The sequence below is a fragment of the Cheilinus undulatus genome, linkage group 15 (genome assembly GCF_018320785.1).
Source record: "Cheilinus undulatus linkage group 15, ASM1832078v1, whole genome shotgun sequence".
NCBI lineage: Eukaryota > Metazoa > Chordata > Actinopteri > Labriformes > Labridae > Cheilinus > Cheilinus undulatus.
Genome location: NC_054879.1, coordinates 37,072,186 through 37,093,623, shown reverse-complemented (window position 1 = coordinate 37,093,623; position 21,438 = coordinate 37,072,186). Strand labels below are relative to the sequence as shown.

The following is a 21,438-nucleotide window of genomic DNA, read 5'->3' as shown; positions in this document are numbered from 1 at the left end:
AAAGAGGCAAAAATGGGATAAAGCAGCAAATATGGGTTAAATAAAGGAAAAAGGGACAGCCAAAGCAATGAAAATACATGAAAAAGTGGCCAAACATGGGATAAAGCAGTAACAGTAAGTTTAATATGGCGAAACTGGCAGTAACAAATGGCGAATAGTGGTTAAAAAGTGGCAAAAAAGGATCAAAGTGGTAAAAGATAGATTACCTGGGATAAAAATGGGATAAAGCAGCTGGTTAGGCTCAAGAAAGGAAAAAAGTGGAAAAATGGATTGTAAACATGGTGAAAAGCAGTTAAAAAGTGGAATAATAAGTTAAAGGTGACAAAAAGTGATACAAATGGGCAGATAAAGTAGCAAAAAGAAGTTAGACAATAGCAAAGAGGGGTAAAAGTGGCAAGTATGGTGTAAAAGAGGCAAAAAAGGGGGGATAAAGCTGCAAATATGGGTTTGAAGAAGGAAAGAAGTGGCAACAAATGATTGAAAATGGCTAAATTGGATAAAAAGTGGAAAAAAAAAAATCCAAAGTTTGGCTGGTCAATCAATTAAAAGAGGTTAGAAAGTAGCAATAATTAGCTAATAGGGGCAAAAAATGGTTAAATGTGGAGACAAATGTGTCAGAATGGTTGGAAACAGTGACTTAAAGAGGTTAAAAAGCAGCAACAATAAATAATTTGACCTTAGGAGGGCCTATTCACTGGGTTTTCAGCGGCCCAGTCAATTCTGTGGGCAGGCCTGATCAGGCTACTTCCACACCAAAGAAGACTCAGAAGTGGAAAGAAATACACACAACCCTCCTTTTCCTGATTTAAGTAAATAAACCCTCAAAATATAAAACTAAAACAATTTTGATTAGAAACATCTAACCAAAAATGTTCAATAGTTTTCTTGCATCTACATTTGTTGCCACAAATCAAGTCCATCCTTTGCAAAGCTGTATTTCTGGGTACCATTAGCTTACTCATTCCTTTGTTATTCACGTCTAAAAGGGGTCTGAGTCATGAAGATAACTGTTAGCATGACGAATCACATTATTTTTCAATTTAAACTAAGTAGACTGTAATGTGATTGGGCATTTTAACGTCAACAGCAGTGGCTTTATATCTGCATGCTGTGTGTGAACTTTTCGGGTCCTCCTCTGTTTCCAAATAAGTTAAAAGCTAGTTGATTATTTAAACAAGCTGATAACTCTAACATACACACCCCCTCTCTATTCTGCCCAGGTCCGAGTGAGCGAGTGCGTGTTTGTGTCCGTGCATGCGTGTGGGTGTGTGTAGAGCTGGTAGGCTCAGGGCTGGGATTTCGGGTTAAATATTCAAAATGGCGGACGGAGGAGCAGCGAGTCAAGATGAGAGTTCAGGACCAGGTAATGATTACAGCATTTTACATATTCATACTCATATTCAAACTGTGTTGCTCACAATTTATGGCAAACGGAATACAGATGAAACGCAGATTGACTAACAGATGAGGATTATATTGGCCGCTGTTTTAGTTTACACTCAGCTATCCAACTGTAATTTGACAGAGGAGGAAACGAGCTATTGCAGTGCGACGGCAAATTACATGGAAACATGCCTCCCCCCTTTGTGTGATTAGACGGCTGTACGCCGTTACATATTCATACCTCTGTCGACAAATATCATTTAGCATATTTTATTAGTAATCGCCGACGTGACTCTGGTTCTTAGATGACATATTTAGATATTTCGCTAAGGCAGTTTGATTGAAATGAGGATGCTAGCAGGCTAGCGTTAGCTTGCTTGCTAACGCTTGGCTTTGTGTTGATGCACACAGCGGCGTGAAGCGTTTGAAAGAGCTTTGCATATTCATTTTTCGGCGAGCCGGGCAGAGGCTGCGCTTGTTTCTTTTACGTGCTGTTTAGGAGGAATAAATTAAAATCTAGCATGCATGGCTTTTAGAGAAATCACAGTGTCAGCTCAGTTTCCTTGAGCACGACGTGATTTTATAGCACAGCGTTTTCCCCTCAGCCTTTTGTGCTCGGCGCAGTGGAGCCACAGCAGCAGCCTGTTGTGTTATTCATGCGGGCCTGCTTGGACCAGAGTGCGGAGTTCAGCATATTCCAGTAACCGAAGCTGAAGCTCACCCTGCGCGGCACAATAACTGCACGTAAACACGACACTTTGTGGCTTTAATGACCGAAGACTGGCGCAAAAACACGTTTTTTTCCATATTTGAACGTCTGTCTTTGTAACGGCTAACTGGCTAGCGTTACCTTTCCCTAACTTCGTTACGTTGTCCAGGATGTAATTTTCCGTTAATCTAATTCATCTAAAATATGGAAAGCAGCGTTTGACTCGTGCAGACAATGTTATTAGTGATGTGCTCACACTCTGTCTCCATCTGGCCTTTGTTGTTGCTCAGAGTTTCATTGAAGTTGGGCCGAGCACTTTCCTGCTCTTGAAGTGGGAGTATCTGCCCCCGTGTTAATGTTGATGGCGATCTGTATATCCACCTCATTCGAATATTTAATTCAATAACTCCCCATCGCACCTGAATGCGAAAGTATGACAACTTGGCTTTCTATGTATCGTGTCCTTCGTTGTTGAAGGAGTTTGACTGAGTGAGTCTGTGCTGAATACAAAGATTGTACCTGTGTATCCCCCCGGGCACAGGGAGGGGTGGTGAGGCCCACTTCCTGAAGGCCACAATAATAACAGGCAGGACATTCTTACTATTCACTCCACCGGTTTCATGGCCGGGCAAGACACAGCATGATGGCACCTTTTTTCCCTCCAAGCAGATCCCATTTAGCTTGTGTAAAGGAATCCAAAGTGTGTTGCATTACGGTACCACTTAACCGTCTTTTGTGTACACTGATGATGGATGTTATCTACAACAGAAGAATCTTAACTTTTAGCCAGAGAAGTCGGCTAAATGTTATCAGAGTCTCTGTGTCTGCAACTTTTAAAGAGAGATGAGAATAAGGAGCTGAAATGTTATATATTATATATATATATATAAAGGAAAAGGAAATTTAAAAAAAAAAACCCTTCTTATTCCAACCTTTAAACATTTTGGGGTTTCCTTGCTACACAAGGATAATAAACAGAAAAAAATGTTTGTGAGCAAAACATGTTTGATTTAGTCAACTTGGGCTTTGAGAAATGCATCATTTTCTCGCCATTGTCTGACATATGGATCAAATAATATATGGATTCAAGCTTATTTGGGGAAATTTTGGTTTACATTGACTTTGGCGCCCCCTGTGGACAGAGCAATAAGTCTTCTCCAAGACAGTCTGGCTGTAGACGGCATAGCTCTGTAGGCTGGTCATTCATCTGAGACACTGTCTATTTCTCAACAGACTTGCCATAATTTTCCAGTGCAACAACGCTTCGTTCATAACCAAAGTCTGGCACTTACGTTCTTGAAATTTTGGTATCCTAACCCAAAATGAGTGGTCTTTTAAAGAGGCCTTCAGAGATGTATGGTCTGCAGGCAGACCTCTCTTGAGTGGTGACCTCCATGGCTAGAAAATGAAGCCAGTGTGGAAGTGCATAAACCTGCAGATCCTTACGGGCCCATTTGGGACTGGCTGCAGAAGCACAGGCAGTCACTCACCTACACATCCCTTGTTAGAATTCATTAACACATTTTTGACAGAATTGTATGAGTTTTTAAGGCAATACATTGTACCAGAATTTATTTTGTTTTTCATTTGTTATGCTTTTAGGAAGGATTCGTGTTATCCATAGTCAATATGACTGCAAGCAGAGTGTAGCTGTTAGTCAGGTCTTATCATAGGTCATAGGTCTACACTCTATGGTCTTATGTCTTTGGTGATCTGTTCTTGTGTATATTTTGAAAATGTTTTCCATCTTTTAGCATTGAATCTTATTACTCACTGTGACTCTTAGTTGTAGAAACTGTAAACAAAGTTTGTTACCAGCCCTGTTGACAAAAATCCATCACCAGCAATTGATGTGGCATCAATAGCTGATGCCTCTCTGTTATTCCCAGTCAGTTCAGTGCTGTTGCAGTACATCTAACTGCAAAATCATATATAAAATATAGTCACCTATAGGTAGAACATGAAAGGAAATGTTTGTGTATTAAGAGTATTATACCAAAAGAAGTGATGAAAAAAAATGTTGTATCAGCATTCAGCATTTTTTTGAGCCTAGACAATAACATCAGTATTGGTAATGTTCACAATTTGTGCATTTCTAGCCGTAGCTCCTTTTGACACCTACCCCACAGCTGCAGCTACAGGCATTGAAAATACCTTCATAGAAATGATCAGTGCCTGCACTAATGGTCTTGGTTGCTTTTGCAGGTCATATAGAGACATCGGCATTAATTTCAGTGTGTTTTATAACCATTTTGAAATTCCTCTCAGGAGCTTTAATCATGAAACTGTTGACTGATTAACTACTGTTGAAAAAGTCAGGAGTTTCAGCCCCAAAAGAAAGAAATGTCTGACTCAGATCAGACCATCATTTGTTGTAGTGTACCCTGAAGCAACGTGCAGTTATGAGTTTTGGGGGGAAAATCATTTGAAAGACATACCTGTTGTCACAAGTTGCAACATGATTTTGAGAACCACTGCAACATCTTCTGTTTCTTTGCCTTTTTGAAAATAATGATATTCAGCTCTGTGTCTCAGGCCCTACTTAAGATTTAAATTTTATTCTTAGTGATCACATTACACAAAATTCATACCATACCCGCATTTTTACGAGGACAGTCACAGGCTTCACTTTGCCCATGGTTAAAAATGATATCACATTACAGGCTTGGACTTAATGTTGCATTTACAAAGAAGTCAGCCAGAAAGGTGTCTGAGTCTTTGTTAGATCAATTTGTGATAACGTTGTAGCTGTGGGAAAATCTACCCAGATGATCGAGTTCATTTGCATCAGAAAAAACAACAATGGGATATATAGTAAGAGGGCATCATTTGTTTGGTTGTTTTTGTGAGATTATATCTCTGTCTGGAAGAAGGCTGGCTTATTTAAAAATATATGATTAACTTTTTAAACTTGGCAACTTAAAGAACAGATGACAAGTACTTCTGTCATCCTCACACTTAGGCTACTTTTCTCGTTTAATTAGTTTTACAGTTCCACCCTCATTCGAGCCTTGTAGTTCCATCATGAATATTCATTGGTGTAAACACAGTTGTTATGAATAATGCATCATTTGCAGTAATAAATTCAGGACATGCCATCTCAAAGCACTGCGAGGGCCTCCATGAAGGCTCCAGTCAGACAAGCTTTTTTAAAATGTGGAGGTGGAAAATCATAACTAATCAGAGCTGTGTGCTGTGCGCTAAACAGATAAATACTTGTTTCTGGTGATCTGCAGCATGACCAAACACTGCAATGCCAAAAACGTCTTGTGAATAAAGTAAGGTAATGCAGACTGTTTGATAGTGATTGACTCATTTCTGTTAAGACTGGGATTCTGAAAACCAAATCGAGGTTAGGTCAAGATAAATGTGAAAAAAAGTTTTTATTTCATGTCAAATAGGATCCAAGATTATGCTGCATGGGTACAGGGAATAGGGAAGAAAAGTAGATAAATGAGGGCCTTTGATAGGAGGTTGATCCACAAGTTGTTGCATGTATAAAGCAACAGATGTCCCCAGCTGTCTGCCTCTGCTATGATCTATAGAAACGTTTTTCAGAATTTCAGGATAGATTATGTTAAAAAGTTGATACAAACCCATGGCATGAAAAGAGGAAACTACTTAGAAAAAACAAGTTTGATTACATAGTACCATTCCCAGCTAAATGTTAGAGAGGTTTTATGGGGGCTAGAAGATAAGCCAAAAATATATCAATATTATTTCTCTAAATTTGCGAACTATCCGTATCTTAACGTGATATATAATAAAACGATTCTAACTGATGACTATCTTTCCAGTAATGGAGGCCTTTTGAATCAGACACCACCAAGTACCAATGTGATGCTTATTATAGTTCTTGAAATTATTTTGAATGCCTGTTTTATTTTCATCAGATATTTCTCACCCCTGCACTTGGCAGTTCGCAGTGCATACTAGTTTACAGTTAGCTGTAAGTTTGTCACTTCATTTCTGTTGAAAAGTCTCTCCAACTTGCTTGCAAACTTAAATGAGAGGCTAACATCATGGTGTAAGACTTCATTGAGTAGAGTATCTACACTGCCTGGCCAAAAAAAAAAGTCACCACCAAGAAAAAGTCACATACTCTAATATTTTGTTGGACCGCCTTTAGCTTTGATTACAGCATGCATTCGCTGTGGCATTGTTTCCATAAGCTTCTGCAGTGTCACAAGATTTATTTCCATCCAGTGTTGCATTAATTTTTCACCAGGATCTTGTATTGATGATGGGAGAGTCAGACCACTGCGCAAAGCCTTCTCCAGCACATCCCAAAGATTCTCAATGGGGTTAAGGTCTGGACTCTGTGGTGGCCAATCCATGTGTGAAAATGATGTCTGATGCTCCCTGAACCACTCTTTCACAATTTGAGCCCGATGAATCCTGGCATTGTCATCTTGGAATATGCCCGTGCCATTAGGGAAGAAAAAATCCATTGATGGAATAACCTGGTCATTCAGTATATTCAGGTAGTCAGCTGGCCTCATTCTTTGGGCACATAATGTTGCTGAACCTAGACCTGACCAACTGCAGCAACCCCAGATCATAGCACTGCCCCCACAGGCTTGAACAGTAGGCACTAGGCATGAGGACTCATCAGACCACATGACCTTCTTCCATTCCTCCAGAGTCCAATCTTTATGCTCCCTAGCAAACTGAAGCCTTTTTTGCATGCCAATGATTTGACCATTCTTAAACAGACTAACATCTTTTCCACGACCACAGGATGTGTCTTTCTACATGGTTGTTTAAGAAATGAGAAGTTACTCATTGCATCAGCTGGGGTTAAATAACTTGTTGCCATCTGAAAGATAATCGCTCATGCAGTAATCATCCAATAGGAGGCTCGTACCTATTTGCTCAGTTCAATCCAGGTGGTGACTTTTTTTTTGGCCAGGCAGTGTATAATCAAAACAACAGAGATTGTATTGTTTCAAACATGCAACATAGGAAAAGCATCACACATTTAGACAAGTTAACTCTGACTGTTTTGGTGGACATGGCACGTCGAGAGGCTGCAACTAACATACATATGGTTTGCAGTTTTTCCCCTGCCATTCATGAAGAGGGGCAACTCACAGCACATTGTGGATTTGAATAGTTATTTCAGCCCTTCTTTTATATAGGGACCTACTAATGTAGTACATCATTCATTTATGGTTTTAGGTGATATTATAAGATTTTTCTTAAGTGCTTCATTTTGGTACCTGACCACCCTAACACAATTCTGCCATTCTAAAGGAAAGGCTTGGAACAGGTTATTCAAAGAAGATATAGCTGTTTTCTCACTTACAGTATAGGCTATGTTCTGTTGACATCTTTTTAGAAAGACCGAGCTGCCCTTTTACAAGGTTGCATGTCTTTATTATAACTCTAATGTGAGACCTTGAACTGCAATCAGTGTTTTCGAGGAGGCATGAAACAGACTTTTCCCTCTCTGTTTATCTGCAGAGCCTGAATCGGACACCACTCATGCTACTGCAGCCATTGGGAGATAACAGGGGGAGGGTGGATTATATCTGTAGTGTAAACGATCTCATAAGGCTATAAAAATGCAGACATAGTTGGCAACATAAGGCAAGAGGTCCGTTCTGGTGTAGTTTATGTCCAGGATAGGTCAACACAGACAAGAGAAGATTTGATGTCTTCTTTGCAGTTTCTCACTGTTAGCGAGTGACATTACTGCAAGCTTATTGGGGATGCGCAGCTGGGCAGAAATGCTCAAAAGATGTGCAGTAGGCATTTCATAATAAAACCCATCTTAAAGGTGATGGTGTAGTCTACATTTACTGGATGACTGATCAACCAATCAATGTACATCAGTTGATTATAGCACCCCTATTAGCACATAACCGTGCCTTGATCCCACTGCTTTGATGTCATTTTCAGACACGGACCTAGCACTCTGATGCTAACAATCAAATGTCCTTTGCACAGAGTCAATCAACTGCACTTCTGAGCTGTATTCATCACATTTAGTTCCCTGGGAGTTCCCAAAATTTTAAATGTAATTTTCTTGTAGTGTACGAAGACTCTTGGTCTTAGATTAAACGGATGCATGCTGTGCATTGTAAAGATGGTAAATACAAACACAAAGTAATATCCTGTACGCAAATAAACAAAATCCCTGGACAGTTGGGTGTATAGTAAATAACAGAATACAGAGTACAAATATATATATAGAGAAAATTTAAAATACTAACAATGGTCACTCCTAACTTTTTTTTGCCTTTGAATACATTGTATTTTGTAAACTCGACAGTTTTATCATTGTATGGTGGCAGGTGTTAATGTAACCCCTCTACTCTGATTTACATGAGACATCCACATTCTTTATAATCAGCTAAGAAGTGCTTTGCAGTGGGCTGTTTTTGTGTGAAATTTGCATGAAATGTATCCAAATTTTTTCTTTCTCAACCTCCACCAGGATGGTTTCATCACTATTTGCTTTTTCTTTAAAATGAATCACACCATATGGATCACCTGCAGTTATCACATATGGTAGCTCCCTAGCTGATGGATTCATACCACTTCTCTCCATTCAGTATTCCTCTTGGCCACCCCCTGGAAACTTCACTTCACTTTAGTTAGATTGAGTCTCCCACTTAGCCTATAGACAGTTGGCTAATGACCACCCAGGAGATACGGACCCCAGCAGCTCAGAGTGCTGTTAGCCTCATTACTGCTCATCAAGTTACACTGCGGCCTGTATTTTGTTCCTTTGGCGGTTGGAGTTTGTACTATCGCTTGTCAGTTTGTGATGGCTTAATACAAGAATTAAAAAGCTTTTTAAAAATAATTTGGATGTTTGTGTTTAAAACTGCAGGTTGTTTGCTTATTACTTCCTTCAAATTAAAATATTATCTGTCATGACCACACATCTCACTGCTTTATGCTCCGACTGGTGCAGATTAGGAAAAGTGGTCTTGATGTATTCTGTGTTTATGATGGAGGATATAGATAGCGGGGCAGAATGTGGATGTGCTAATTAAGTTTTACTCCGTCTCATGTTGAATCTCCGTGCTCACATTAACGACTCTGCAGTATTCAGCCAGCCTTCCCATAATGCACTGCTAATGAGACACCTATTTAAAATTCTCTTTGCAGGATATTTGTATAACGCATTGTTCCGCAGCAGAGTTTTGCAAAACATTCATCCAAGTAACTGTACATGTGTTAAAGCGCACTGCTGATAACAGCCTTTGCATTCACTCCTCCTGTTTCCTCATTTGGTTGTGAGATTTGATTGTTGAAAAGGTCGGAAAGACAGATCCCTTCCAGATTTCTTACACTAGAGTGACATCTGCAGATCTCACAGTGGCCCTCTGAGTAAACAGAAGGCAGGAGTTTAACTAAACACTGCTTTGTTTGAGGAGATCAACTGTGGAGTTGGGACGGACTATTACATGGTGCCTGTTTGCTGTTCAGTGCAATGATGTCCTTAAAGGAGAACTATTGTAGTTGGCCTACAGTCCTTGTTGGGTACCTTGAAGACTGGATAGCTTTGGTGATTTGGATCACTGAATTTAGACTGAAGGTGTTCAAGGAAGTCTACTCAAGTATTTTACTTTTTTCCTAACATTTCCAGTATGTCTTAATCTGAGGTCACATAAGTAGAATTAAAAAGAGCAAAAAGCTGATCTCTGGTTGAGATGCATCAGTTTGAAGTTTTTAGGGTTGATGCTTGGACTTGGATCATTTAAAACTAGTAATAACCCAGTAACTGGTAAAAAGGATGTTATTTTTGTTCATAATTGAAGCAGATATTTTGTTTCGTTCTTCTTAGAATTATATAGAAGTTTAAAAATCTGGTTTCCTGACAACTCTACACTGCACAGATACCGATGTTGAATTGCTGAGTGGCTTACATTAGTTTTGCCTGAACATTTCCCCTCCTTTATTTCAGAACAAAATCTAACAACTTTGTAGATGAATGCAAATCACAGCCAATCTTTTTTGCATAGCAGGTGAGAAATGCCGCTGAACGGCCGGCACTTACACTTTTTCTCATTCCTCCTTTGAGCAGATTTCTCAGTCAAGGCACAATGATAATCCAGTGTGGGCCCATGAGTGACGTCCTTTACGTCATGAACATCTGTCCCAGATGTATGCAGCTTTAGACAAAACATCTGATAAATGACGTTCTCTCATTGTAACAACTTTGTGGCACAAGCCTCATATTAAAAGAAAAGATGATCAGCAAAGATCGGCACACTGACACTGAAACAAACACTTAAAGGAATCATGGTGTTCATTTGATTCTTTAAATTCCAGATGTCAATATAACATTCTATCCATCCATCCATCCATCCATCAACCAATCAATCAATCAATCATGGAAATTACATCAGGAGTAACTTTAGGACTGTATTATACCAGTATTAAGTGTCACATTTACCTATACTGCCAACAAGGCCTCCCCACATGCAAATGAATCTGACATCTGAAAGATTTAACAAAAACCGTTTATTGTAACATATAACATGTTTAAGATAGGTAAGATTATGTATTTTGGTAAATGTACTTTATGATGATTGATTGTCCTCCACTTTATCTACTCATTTTCTCTCTCTACACTATAACTATCCACACACATTGCGTGTCTCTGTCTCCTCCTGTTGTCTCTGTGCCTGTGTGATGTTTTGTCAACATTCCTATGTTTCTAAAAGTTGAAGCGGTCTGTCGTAATCTGCATGAGGACGAGGTTTATTTACGAGTGTAAATAATGATCATAAATATCGCCAATAGCATCAGGCGCTATGAGAAACATGCACGCGAGGAATACAAAAATGAAAAAAAATGAAATTATTTCCGAAGCAATTAATCCATAGTAGCATGAATCTAAATATGGGGGTGCAACAAGCTTTAAGCTATTAAGGAGGTGGCTGGGGTGGTGGTGAGGCTGGCTACCAGCTGATCGTAGCTGGGTTATGACTTTCATGAATAACACTAGGCTTCATCAGTTTTAGATAGAATGAGCTAACTATTGTTGCTTGTATTGTAAATGTGATGTTTTTGCTTTGTTTAGGGGCATTATCATTTTTATGTCACTCATTTTGATTAATAAAAACAAACAAAACACAAAAAGGAGTATTTTTGTAAACCATTTTAAAAAATTGACATAATGTCAATTGCATAATGTGCATAAAATCTCTGCTACTGCAAAAAGTTGATTTATTAAACTGGTATTTTGACACATTTCAAGTGAAAGAAATATTGCAACTTCTGGGATTTAATCGAATTTGCGTTTATTGCCCAGCCCTATCCCAGCTCTATAAAGTTTCACAAGTCATGTTGTGTTGCAGGATTGTCAGGCCCTCTAGTACGCACATATACTACAGAGGAAAAAATGAAGATTGTCCACTACTTTATGGATCACAGAAGACAATCTTAAACAGATAAGGAAATGAAAAACGGCTATTGATCATTGAAATTGCAGAGATTGTATTTTTGTTATACATGTGGTATAAAAAAGTGTTAAAGATGGTGAAATACAATCCTTGTTTTGAAACAACAGCTAAAAAATATTAACCCTGACATCCAATATTAGGGAATGTCTGGATAAAATTAACAAAAACTGCTCGCAAACTGCCTAAATTGCCCAAATATTTTGGTTAACGTATCCGAACAACTCTGCTCTTCTGCTCCTGGCTGATTCTGATGACACATACCTCTGTAAGACTGAAGGTCTGAAATTCTCTTTATGCTGTGGTATTCTTTGATAACACCATTAATAAAACATAATAGAGATTATGTTGTTTTAAATATGATTTGAAAAGCTGAAATATTGAAATTTTATCATTCTTAATTTGCGTAAGAGTTTATGAAACTGAAGTATGATGGGAATTAAAAGTTAAAGGATGTCACTCATGGCTGGATATGATTTTTCTTTTTGTACTAGCCCTGAAAAGGGACTCAGAGATCATAAACGGTTTTTTCCATTTCAAGAACAAATCATAACAGTGTACTTAACCTCAGGAGCTCAAGTTGTTAGTGGGAAATGCAATCAACAAACAAGTTCAAACATTACTTGGTGATGGAAGGCTCGCCCCAGGAGTCTTCAAACTGCTGTGTTTTGCAGACCTTCATTTTTACTACATTAATGCCACCCTGCCCTCTTCGTATTGTTTCCTGTGGTTAACTTTTATGTAAATACTTTCATCAGGCAGAGGGCGAGGTATAGACATTGATTGGAGCTTTATCCGGGGGCAGTTGTTGTGGATTTAATGTTAAGCCCCTGCCCCTCAAGACCACAAAAACATCCATGCATTCTAGTCCAGTCTCTCAGATTCACCGGACACCTGTGCAGAAACACAGCAGGGCTTTTCCCCCCGCGGCATTGACTGTTTGAGGGGGCTAGAAATGAATTTAAAAAAAACCTCTGAAATGAAATACTAATGGAATGTAAAGCTAATCTAAATATGCTAATCCCTAAACACTTCATAAACATAGACAGCAACAGCCTACCACCCACTCTCTGTCCCTGCTCGCTGTGGAATGCTTTAGCCACAGGGGGTCCTGCAGTAATGACGGGTTTGTGGTGGATTAATGTGGAGTTATTTATTTCCGATTGAGTGAGTCGCCCCCCTTGCTTCACCCTGTTTTAAGCAGGTCCCCATGACTCCTGGAGAAACTCAGAAAGAGCAGTCTTAGACGTCCTATTAATGCAGTCCGTCTTGCTTACATGCCCAGACCACCGCCGACAGGCCTCACACTGCATTCTGGGATATCTTCAGCCCTTTACCTGCTCTTAGCTAATTACTTTTTAGCCGTGCACTGGCACAATAATTGGTCTTGTGCTGCTTGCCTCCCCTCCCTCTGCTGCGCCAAGTGCTAGTTTGAGCACTTTTTTCCTCCCCACTTCTCTGTGTCGTCCTTATTCCCCTGTTTTTTATCGTCCTCCAAAAGCCATCCAATTAATATGCTAATGAGCTGATAAATATTTATAGGGGTTTAAATTATGCAGAAAGCTTTCAGAGCCCGGTGTGAAATGCGTCGCTCGCAGGACTTCAAAGCCTTGCATTGCTAACGAGGCAGGGGCAGATTTGCATACGGCTTTAATCAGCTGAATACTGATTACGCTTCATTATAGAGTTTGCAGGGAGGGGAGCCGAGTTAGAGGAGGCCGCCAGCTGCACTTGTCGTTTGTTTCATTCCAGCAAGAGAGGGAGAGGTCGAACTTTTTCAGAAGTACAGACAATCTTGGCACGAGAGAGGGAGAGAGAGAGAAAGCGAGTGCAAAGGAGAGAGAGAGAGAGAGGCAGAGCTATAAGACAAGAAAAGAGTGCAGGGAGAAAGAGAAGGAGAGCTGTTTGCCTAAAACCCAGTCGGCTTTTCCCAGTGTGCGTTTCCCAGTGTTGCTTAGCGAACCGTGCGCCGGACAGTGCCGCCGTGTCTGCTTGTGTGTAGTTCTGCTCGTATTGACTCGAAGCTGACCAGTGGAGAGTGAAGAGAGAGAGGGAGGAGCGGGGGAGGAACAAGAGGAGTGCCGGACACCCTGTCGGAGGGTTTGCCCGGGCAGAGGCAGGTTACTGTGATAGGCTCCTCTGCAGCCATGCTGGAAAACACAGGTGGAGCAGGAGCGGGTGAGTTCTTAATGAGGCTGGGCTGACGGCGCCACTCTGTGTTGGTGATGTAGCAATGTTTGCATGAAAATGTCACTCTGATGAGTTGATTGTATCCAAGTGACAAGAAGAGTTTGAATGTGTAAATGCGCTTGGTTGTGTTGGTGATTAATTTTGCATTATTTTTGAAGAACATTTCACAGCTTTGCAAAACACTCAGGTGGCATTAAAGCAAGGACTCATCATCACCATCGTAATTGTAACAAGGTTGTGATGTTTTTATCAGAAGTGGGTGTGAGTTTGTCTCACTGTGTCTCTGTCTGGCTCTTCCAGATGCTAAAGTGAATAATCAGTCAGAAACTACTAAATGTGCAATGGAAAGCGGTGACGGGAACACCGGTGAGTGACTTCCAGCTCTTCTTTTTACCTCTTCACTGAAATGACATCAAGGTTTTCCCCCCCTGATTCAACAGGTTTCTTGAAAACTAAAGCTACAGCTCACTCCAATACTCTTAACCTTGTGTATTATTGACTCCTTTGGAGAAAAAAAAACATGGCAGCTTTCCAAAAGCCTTGCAAGTGGTCCTTTTTGTCAAATGAAGTGTTTACCTCAGAGCAGTTCCCTTTACTTGTGCTTATTGAATATCACTGATCTGCTCCATGTCGGTGCTTCAGTGATTCTGTGAGATGAATTATCAAGCTCAGAGTGAACACTCAGCTATTGTGTAATGATGAACTGAGTAAATATTAATGTCTGCTTCCAATTTTTCTATGCAATGTTAATATTTAATTCTGTAGTGAATCACCAGCCTGCATTAAAACACAGTCATGCAGCAGTTGCAGTAATGCATCCTTTTGCATGAACGCATTATTTTATTCAAATGACAGCAGTCATACTTACTTAGGTGTCCTCCTACAGGTTCACTTTGCCTGCCAGTTTCATATTTTTGTATGTTTGACGAAAGAAAGAGTGAAAATGTTGCTTCTCTGATGGTTAATTTCATGATCTGTCTCTCTTGTCTTCAGGAATCCAAACAAATGGATTGGACTTTCAGAGGCAGACAGTGCCAACCACAAGTGCAATCACTAATGCACACGCACAAGCCCTCCTCCAACAGGTAACAACCCCTACCACACCTTTTATAACCTTTTACCTGCTTTTTCCTGAAAGGAATACTAGCTTTTATGGTATAGTTTAAGCTTAAAGGTACTAATAATGAAAAGGTGAAGTTTAAACTGTGGTAGTCTCACTGCTCTCACACATGCACAGGCAGAGAGAGTTCATTTAAATGAGCCAGGCTCTCCTTGTGTCGCCTGGCAACACGGCAGATTAATCAACCCTGTATGCTAATTAGCTGCTCTGCGGTTGCTCGGAAACAGATGGCTGAGAATATGCAAATCTATGCAGAATTTACATGCACTGCATAACAGTTATTTTAATTAGCATCTCGACTCTCCCCTCCCTTTTCCGCTCACTCTCTTCATCTCTGAAGGCTGCAGCAACATTTTTAAAACCCCACTTTCTCATTTCCTTTTCAATTTAAATTCCTCTCCCTGTTCAAAGAGCAGAGCCTCATTTGTCAGAGCGTAGCGAAAGTAGCACAGAGAATTTATATTTCGATGTGTTTTAGTTTTGTGCTCATTGTTGTCACTTCTTTTAAGTAAATACAGTTAGGATATTTAATCCATATGATCTAATCTGAACAGGTTTATCTAATGCTGTCAACTCAGTATTACCTGTAGGAAGATCTCCTCTAAGCTCCCCCTCCCTCCTCCTCTTTGCTTACCTCCACTAGTCTAAGTTGGAAGACTCGAGTGCTCTTCCGACCTCCGTCCAGCAGAGTGTTTTGCCTCAAACCCAGCTAATGTTGGCAGGAGGACAGATTGCTGGAGTAAGTGGCCTGTCGCCTCATTGCCTTGAATTAAAACCGTGATCACAGCCATGCATCCTGGGTGCCACATCAACTCGATGAACCTCGGCTTATAGATTGGGGGATGAAATGATCGCTTGCTTTGATTCTGTGGCTAAAGGGCTGGTGTCTCTTCTGCCTGTCTGCCTGCTCATCATAGTGGTTCTTTTGATATGTTCATATTCCTCCATGGAGGAGGGATGGGTTTGGACATAGTCTTGATGTGGCCGACCATACGACATATTTCATATCCATCCATGTTTTCCCTAAGATTATCAAAGTTTGCTGTACTTGGATACTTTTCAATACCACCCATTTGAAACCAATACAACCACTGTTATTTGAGTGACGAATCAAAGGTGCAGAAACTTTTAGAAAACTAGGTCTTGATCACAATTGACCAAAAGCTACTTAAGCAAAGAGAGCAGTGTAAATTGCACTAATGCTTAGCAATGTGTCAGTACTGAAATGCTGCCATTGTTAATCTGTTTGTTTGACTTACACAGTGTGTAGAAGATTGCCTGCCGTTTTTGGTCTTCAAAATTAAGAAACTGGTCACCTAGGAATTCTTTGTTTGTTACTGTGGTATTGAAAAGAGCATCAACATTAGAGAATTTTTACCTGTTATATCTAAGTTTAGAAGTCTAGTATAGAGACAACCATAGAACATACTGTGGCTGGGACAACCCGCCGGGTTGAATGTGGCTGCTGCTGTTTTCCATGCATGTGGATCTGAGTTTGGACATGACATCAACATGCTCATTTGCACAAATGCCTGGATCAACTGCATGAGTCTTCTTTCCATTTGCCTGTTTTGACTGGTGTTAGTGTTGCCATGATAATTGAGGTTTGACTACTTCTTCAATACCAATGTTAGAAAGATACATTTAGTACAAAATCATAGAAAATATAACTTAAATACTTTACAATTCCAAGCTTTAAGATGACACATCATTTTAAAAAGACTGATAGTATCAAACAGAACGAGGATGCATGATATAAGGCATGGGTCATATCCAATGTAACAATATTCCCAAACTCCTTTTAGCAGATACAGACTGATATATGGACAGTTTTTTGGAAGAACACCAAGTCTCTCCTGTACTTGAATTTAGCTGAACATAACTCTTATTACAGCAGTCTGTTTTTGAAACGGACAGGAAACAAGACAAACAGTTGATTCCAACATGCATGATATACGAATTCTTTTAACATTAAGTCTAATTTAACAACAGGTCTGCAGGTCTGTTTATACAGTATGGTAGTGAATACAGTAATAAAACTATAGCAAACAGAACATTTGGTTTCAAGAGTTTTCACTAAAGATTTTAAAAACATTAAGGTTTTAAGGTTTAAAATCAGTCTGTGAAGTGTTCCAAGTAAAAGGTGCTGGAAACCTAAAAGCCTTCTTTTCCAACTCAGTTCAGACTTTTGAAAAACAAATAGTACAAAGTCAGTGAAAGCAAACTGCAAATAATCCTTCAAGATTAAGAGAGAAGTAAGGTGGTCACAAAATTGGAATGGTAATGAGTGGCTTTATAAATGATGTGCTGATGCCCAAAATGACATCTACTTAAAGCAGTTCAGTTAAATTAAGAATCCACAATTAACAAATCTCAGCACTCCATGATACACACTGTCCAACATATGAAGACTCAGAGCAAAGGTGTTTATGTACAAAGCATCACCATAATTAAAAGCAGGTGAAAAGGTAGACTCAACTAGTCTTTTTTTTACAGAAAAGGAAAAAAACAACTTGTTTCTGAAGTAAAGTCCCAGTAAAATCTTCAGTTTAAGTCACTGAACATGCTCTTTAAAATTCAATTTTTTGTCAAGTAAAGACCCTAAGTATTTAAAAGAAGATATCAGCTCAATTTAATGACTGTATTTAGTAACAGAAATGAAAAGAATTTGAAATACTCTCTCCAAGGTAATTAATAAATATACTAAATAACAGAGTAGCTTGTGGCAGTCCCTTGTGACACCCTCTAACTGAACAGCCTGGGTTCTGCTAGTAAGATAGTTAGCAAACCATCCAACAGCATGCTCTGAAACCCCAGCAGCTTTTAGACAATCCTCACACTGCTCAAAACAACACCCATGCTTTCATAAGTGTGAAAACATGAAGCAAGCATTAAACAACCTGTAGATTGAACCTCAAACTTAAGTCCTCAGTACACACTTTAAAGTTTAAGAAATAATAATAACAATAATAATAATAATACATTTTATTTATAAGTGCCTTTCTAAGCCCTGAAGGACACGTTACAGATTTAAAAACATTTACAATAAAACAGGAGACAAAATGAGGATAATAAAAATGATATCTGCAGCAAAGCTAGATCCATTAATTCGGCTTTAGACTCCACAAACTTATTTGTACTCTGCTGATATGTTTGGCTGTTATATCGGCTGTAAATAAATAATGGTGGAACTTTTCATTCCTGCTGAACTTCATAGGCTGACACCAGTGTCATGCTGATAATATTGTGCATCCCTAAAAAAAGAACAAAAACTTTTTCAAATGCATGTATTTATAAAAAGATGCATAATTAAAGAGAATTAAATCCATCAAAAATGGCTGACTAAATCCTGAAACCTGTATAGATACACAGGGAGCAACTTATCTTGTTCATTTTTTTGCTCCGGTAATGCAACAGGTATCAATGTTGTTTGATTCTTACAAGCATCGCAGAAGTTTAACTTCTGGAAGGGTGACATTCTTACTTTGACCTGTTACAGTCTGTATCAGCATGACTCCACTTAGGTAATAAAATAACATGTCAGCTATTATGTAGTTCATGACTGCAGGCTGGAGCAGCCTTTTAAACAAAAACAGAATCAAATAATAAAGATGTTGTGTTCTGTAAAGATATCTAGCACATCAAACACATGGTATTACATCAGACAGTAAACTTTTCACTGGTAACGAAGCCTTATAACTTCAATATCATGACAACAGTAACTCTACTTTTACGATTACTTGAATGATTGATCTAGAGCTGGGAGATGTTTTTTTTTTTCAATTCAAATTTTTGTTTCAATGAGATAAGAGAATTAACTTTTATTGTTTTACTGCTTATTAAGGCACAGAGCTGCTACAGCTTTCCTGTTTCACTCTATTTTGTAATCATGTGTGACCCATAGCTCACTGTAGGTCTCAGCAATTACTGTTTTTATTAACATAAATTTTAGGTATAATATCAATGTTCCAGTATGTGCTGGCACTTACAAAGGAGGAATTATTTCCCCAAAGGTCTCCTCAGTCATTAGAAGGTGGTTCAGTGTTAAATGACCAACCTGAAACAGCCACTGATGGCTGTGAAGTTCATCTTAGGTCAAGTCAAACTTGATTTTCAGAGCACGTCATACGTAAGGAACACACTGTTCTTTAAATTCAGTGAGAAAACAATCAACATCAGTATCATAAAATTGCATATCAGGGAAATTAAGTTATACAAATTTCAGGGAATGAATAAATTCAGCTATCATAATAAAGTCTTTGACAGCTCATTTATTCAGAAATCTAATATATTTCAACTTCTGACAAAAAACACGGCCAGCATAGAGATGGATCTGGCATGGGGAGATACACAACACAACAGTAGACAAGACATCATAATTATAAGGAGATAAAAACAAAAAAGTCAAGTTGTGAAGTGGAAAATATTCTATTTTCTCATTTTTTTGTTATGTTGCCCGGCTCTAGATGTAAGATGAAACTTATTTGTCGAAGTTGTTCTTACTGTTTCTGTTTGTCTGTTTTGCCTCGCTCTCTTCCTGACTTCCTGTTACCTCTGCATTCCTCTTCCTCCCTCTCTTTCTTGGCTCTTCAGTTGACCCTGACCCCAGCTCATCAGCAGCTGTTGCTCCAGCAGGCCCAGGCTCAGCTCCTGGCTGCAGCTGTGCATTCAGCCAGCCAGCAGAACAGCACCACCGGGGCCAGCATCTCAGCCTCCGCAGCCGCACCCATTACCCAGCTGCCCCTGTCACAGCCCATCCAACTCGCACCGGTAACACACAAATGCCTACATCGCCTTCAAACTGATTTTTGATGTAATCTTTTAAAGGTTATTGAAGAAACTGAACGTCTGATTTATCCCACTATATGATGATACAAGAATACTCACATTAATTTCCACTGTTCCTTTAATGTACAACATAGGCCATAGAGCAGTGGTTCTCAGTGGGTTGGGACTCAAAAGTGGGTTGCAAAACAGTATCCAGTGGGTTATGCACATGAGCATGGGAAAAAATGTGGTAAAGAAAGTCTTTTATGAACAGACAACATCTGTACATTTTGGAAGTAGCCAATAATAGGACACAACATTTGACCAGAACTGCAGGCTTCAGTTGATAAACATATTTGTTATATGTTCAACTGACCTGTAATTCTCATTTCAAACTAGTGTGGAGGACAACATTCAGTCAGTTAGTTGGCTAATTGTGTACATTGTTCTACTCCAGCAGCAGAATTACCCCCATACTGCCATTACACTCTACTACCTAGATGAAAACCTGCACATTGGACTGATAGCATTGCAAGGGTGCATCTTGGTTTGGCCCTAGTTTGATCAAGAAAATGGAGATAAAGTTGTATGAAGGCAGTGTCAGGTTAAACTGGAATACAGACCAGAGCAGCGTTTCAACCCCATTTAGCATAAGCACTAACCACAGAAGAGCACTGAAGGCCTGTGGTGCTAGCACTGCTAACATAAGCCACACCAATTTTGGAATGTCAATCTGTAGATGCTGTGATGTTGTTTTAAGTCTGGCCTGATTAATAAATCTTGCTCAGTTATACAGTTTCTGAATGTTTTCTGATCTTAAGACTAGCTGGCTGCTCTGAATGAAAATTAGCATTGAATTAACTTTAAAATTAATTGCCACAAACATCTTTAGCTGTAATGGTACCATGTCATGATAGGATTTGTAAGCTTACAGTCAAAATGCTGTGGAGATGGAATTGGTGCTAATAGAAACTTTAATCATTTGATTTGATTTATTTTATCATCTGTTTTTGCAGCAGCTCCAGCAGCAGAATTACAGCCTGCCTCAGTTCGTTCTGGTGCAGCCCGGCCACCCAATCGCCACTCAGCTGCAGCCCACTCAGCTCATCATCTCACAGACGCCGCAGGCCCCACAGAGTGAGTCCGACACCTGCACTGTTTGATTTTAACGTTGCATTAGGATAAAAGAGATATATTCAAAGTGTTTGATTGTTTTAGATCTTTTTCCTTTTGATCTTAACTCCACTCTCTGTCACTCTGTAGGCATATTGCAAGCCCAGAGTCTTCTAACTCAACTACCTCAAAGCCAAGCTAACCTCCTGCCGTCTCAACCTAGCATCACTCTTGCAACTCAGGTTGGTAATGGAACAAGGACCTTTTTTTTCATTTTCTACAGAAAGATGTGATGTAATTATTTCATTTTGCTGGCTAGTAGATAGTTTTAAATTATTAAAATATGACATCAGAGAGCCAACATTTCATAGACTTTATATGAAGGGTTGTCACAACACCAGATCTTTAAACCTGAATATGATACTGATAAAAATCGGATATGGAATCCCAGAGTATCAAAAATGCTGAAAATCTTGATAAACTCTATTTTCTTCAAATTATTCATTTTACTCTAACTTCACTTATATACTGCTCTGTTTTGATATGTTGTTCTCTTCAGCCTGCAACTCCGACCCGCACAACAGCAGCCACACCCATTCAGCCCCTCTCCCACAGTCAGACCCCACCGAAACGGTTGGACACCCCCACCCTGGAGGAGCCCAGTGATCTGGAGGAGCTGGAACAGTTTGCCAAGACCTTCAAACAGAGACGTATCAAACTGGGCTTCACACAGG

At 39.5% G+C, this 21,438-nt stretch overlaps 1 protein-coding gene across 9 annotated transcripts in view; it reads left to right on the top strand.

Annotated features, from left to right (window-relative positions):
* Positions 1-1,328: 1,328 nt before the first annotated feature.
* The window catches only part of pou2f1b (POU class 2 homeobox 1b), a 31,313-nt gene continuing 11,203 nt past the window's right edge, over positions 1,329-21,438 (top strand). For 4 of the 9 annotated variants that reach the window (XM_041806865.1, XM_041806864.1, XM_041806862.1 and 1 more), the window contains exons 1-8: positions 13,585-13,692; positions 14,005-14,070; positions 14,698-14,789; positions 15,468-15,563; positions 19,418-19,594; positions 20,608-20,728; positions 20,855-20,946; positions 21,264-21,437. In XM_041806865.1, the coding sequence (XP_041662799.1) occupies positions 13,662-13,692; positions 14,005-14,070; positions 14,698-14,789; positions 15,468-15,563; positions 19,418-19,594; positions 20,608-20,728; positions 20,855-20,946; positions 21,264-21,437 (849 nt within the window). In that variant the 5' untranslated portion in view covers positions 13,585-13,661. Of the gene's footprint in view, positions 1,364-13,584; positions 13,693-14,004; positions 14,071-14,697; positions 14,790-15,467; positions 15,564-19,417; positions 19,595-20,607; positions 20,729-20,854; positions 20,947-21,263; position 21,438 lie in introns of those variants that run through there. The other 5 variants (XM_041806868.1, XM_041806867.1, XM_041806866.1 and 2 more) reach the window with 4 other exon arrangements.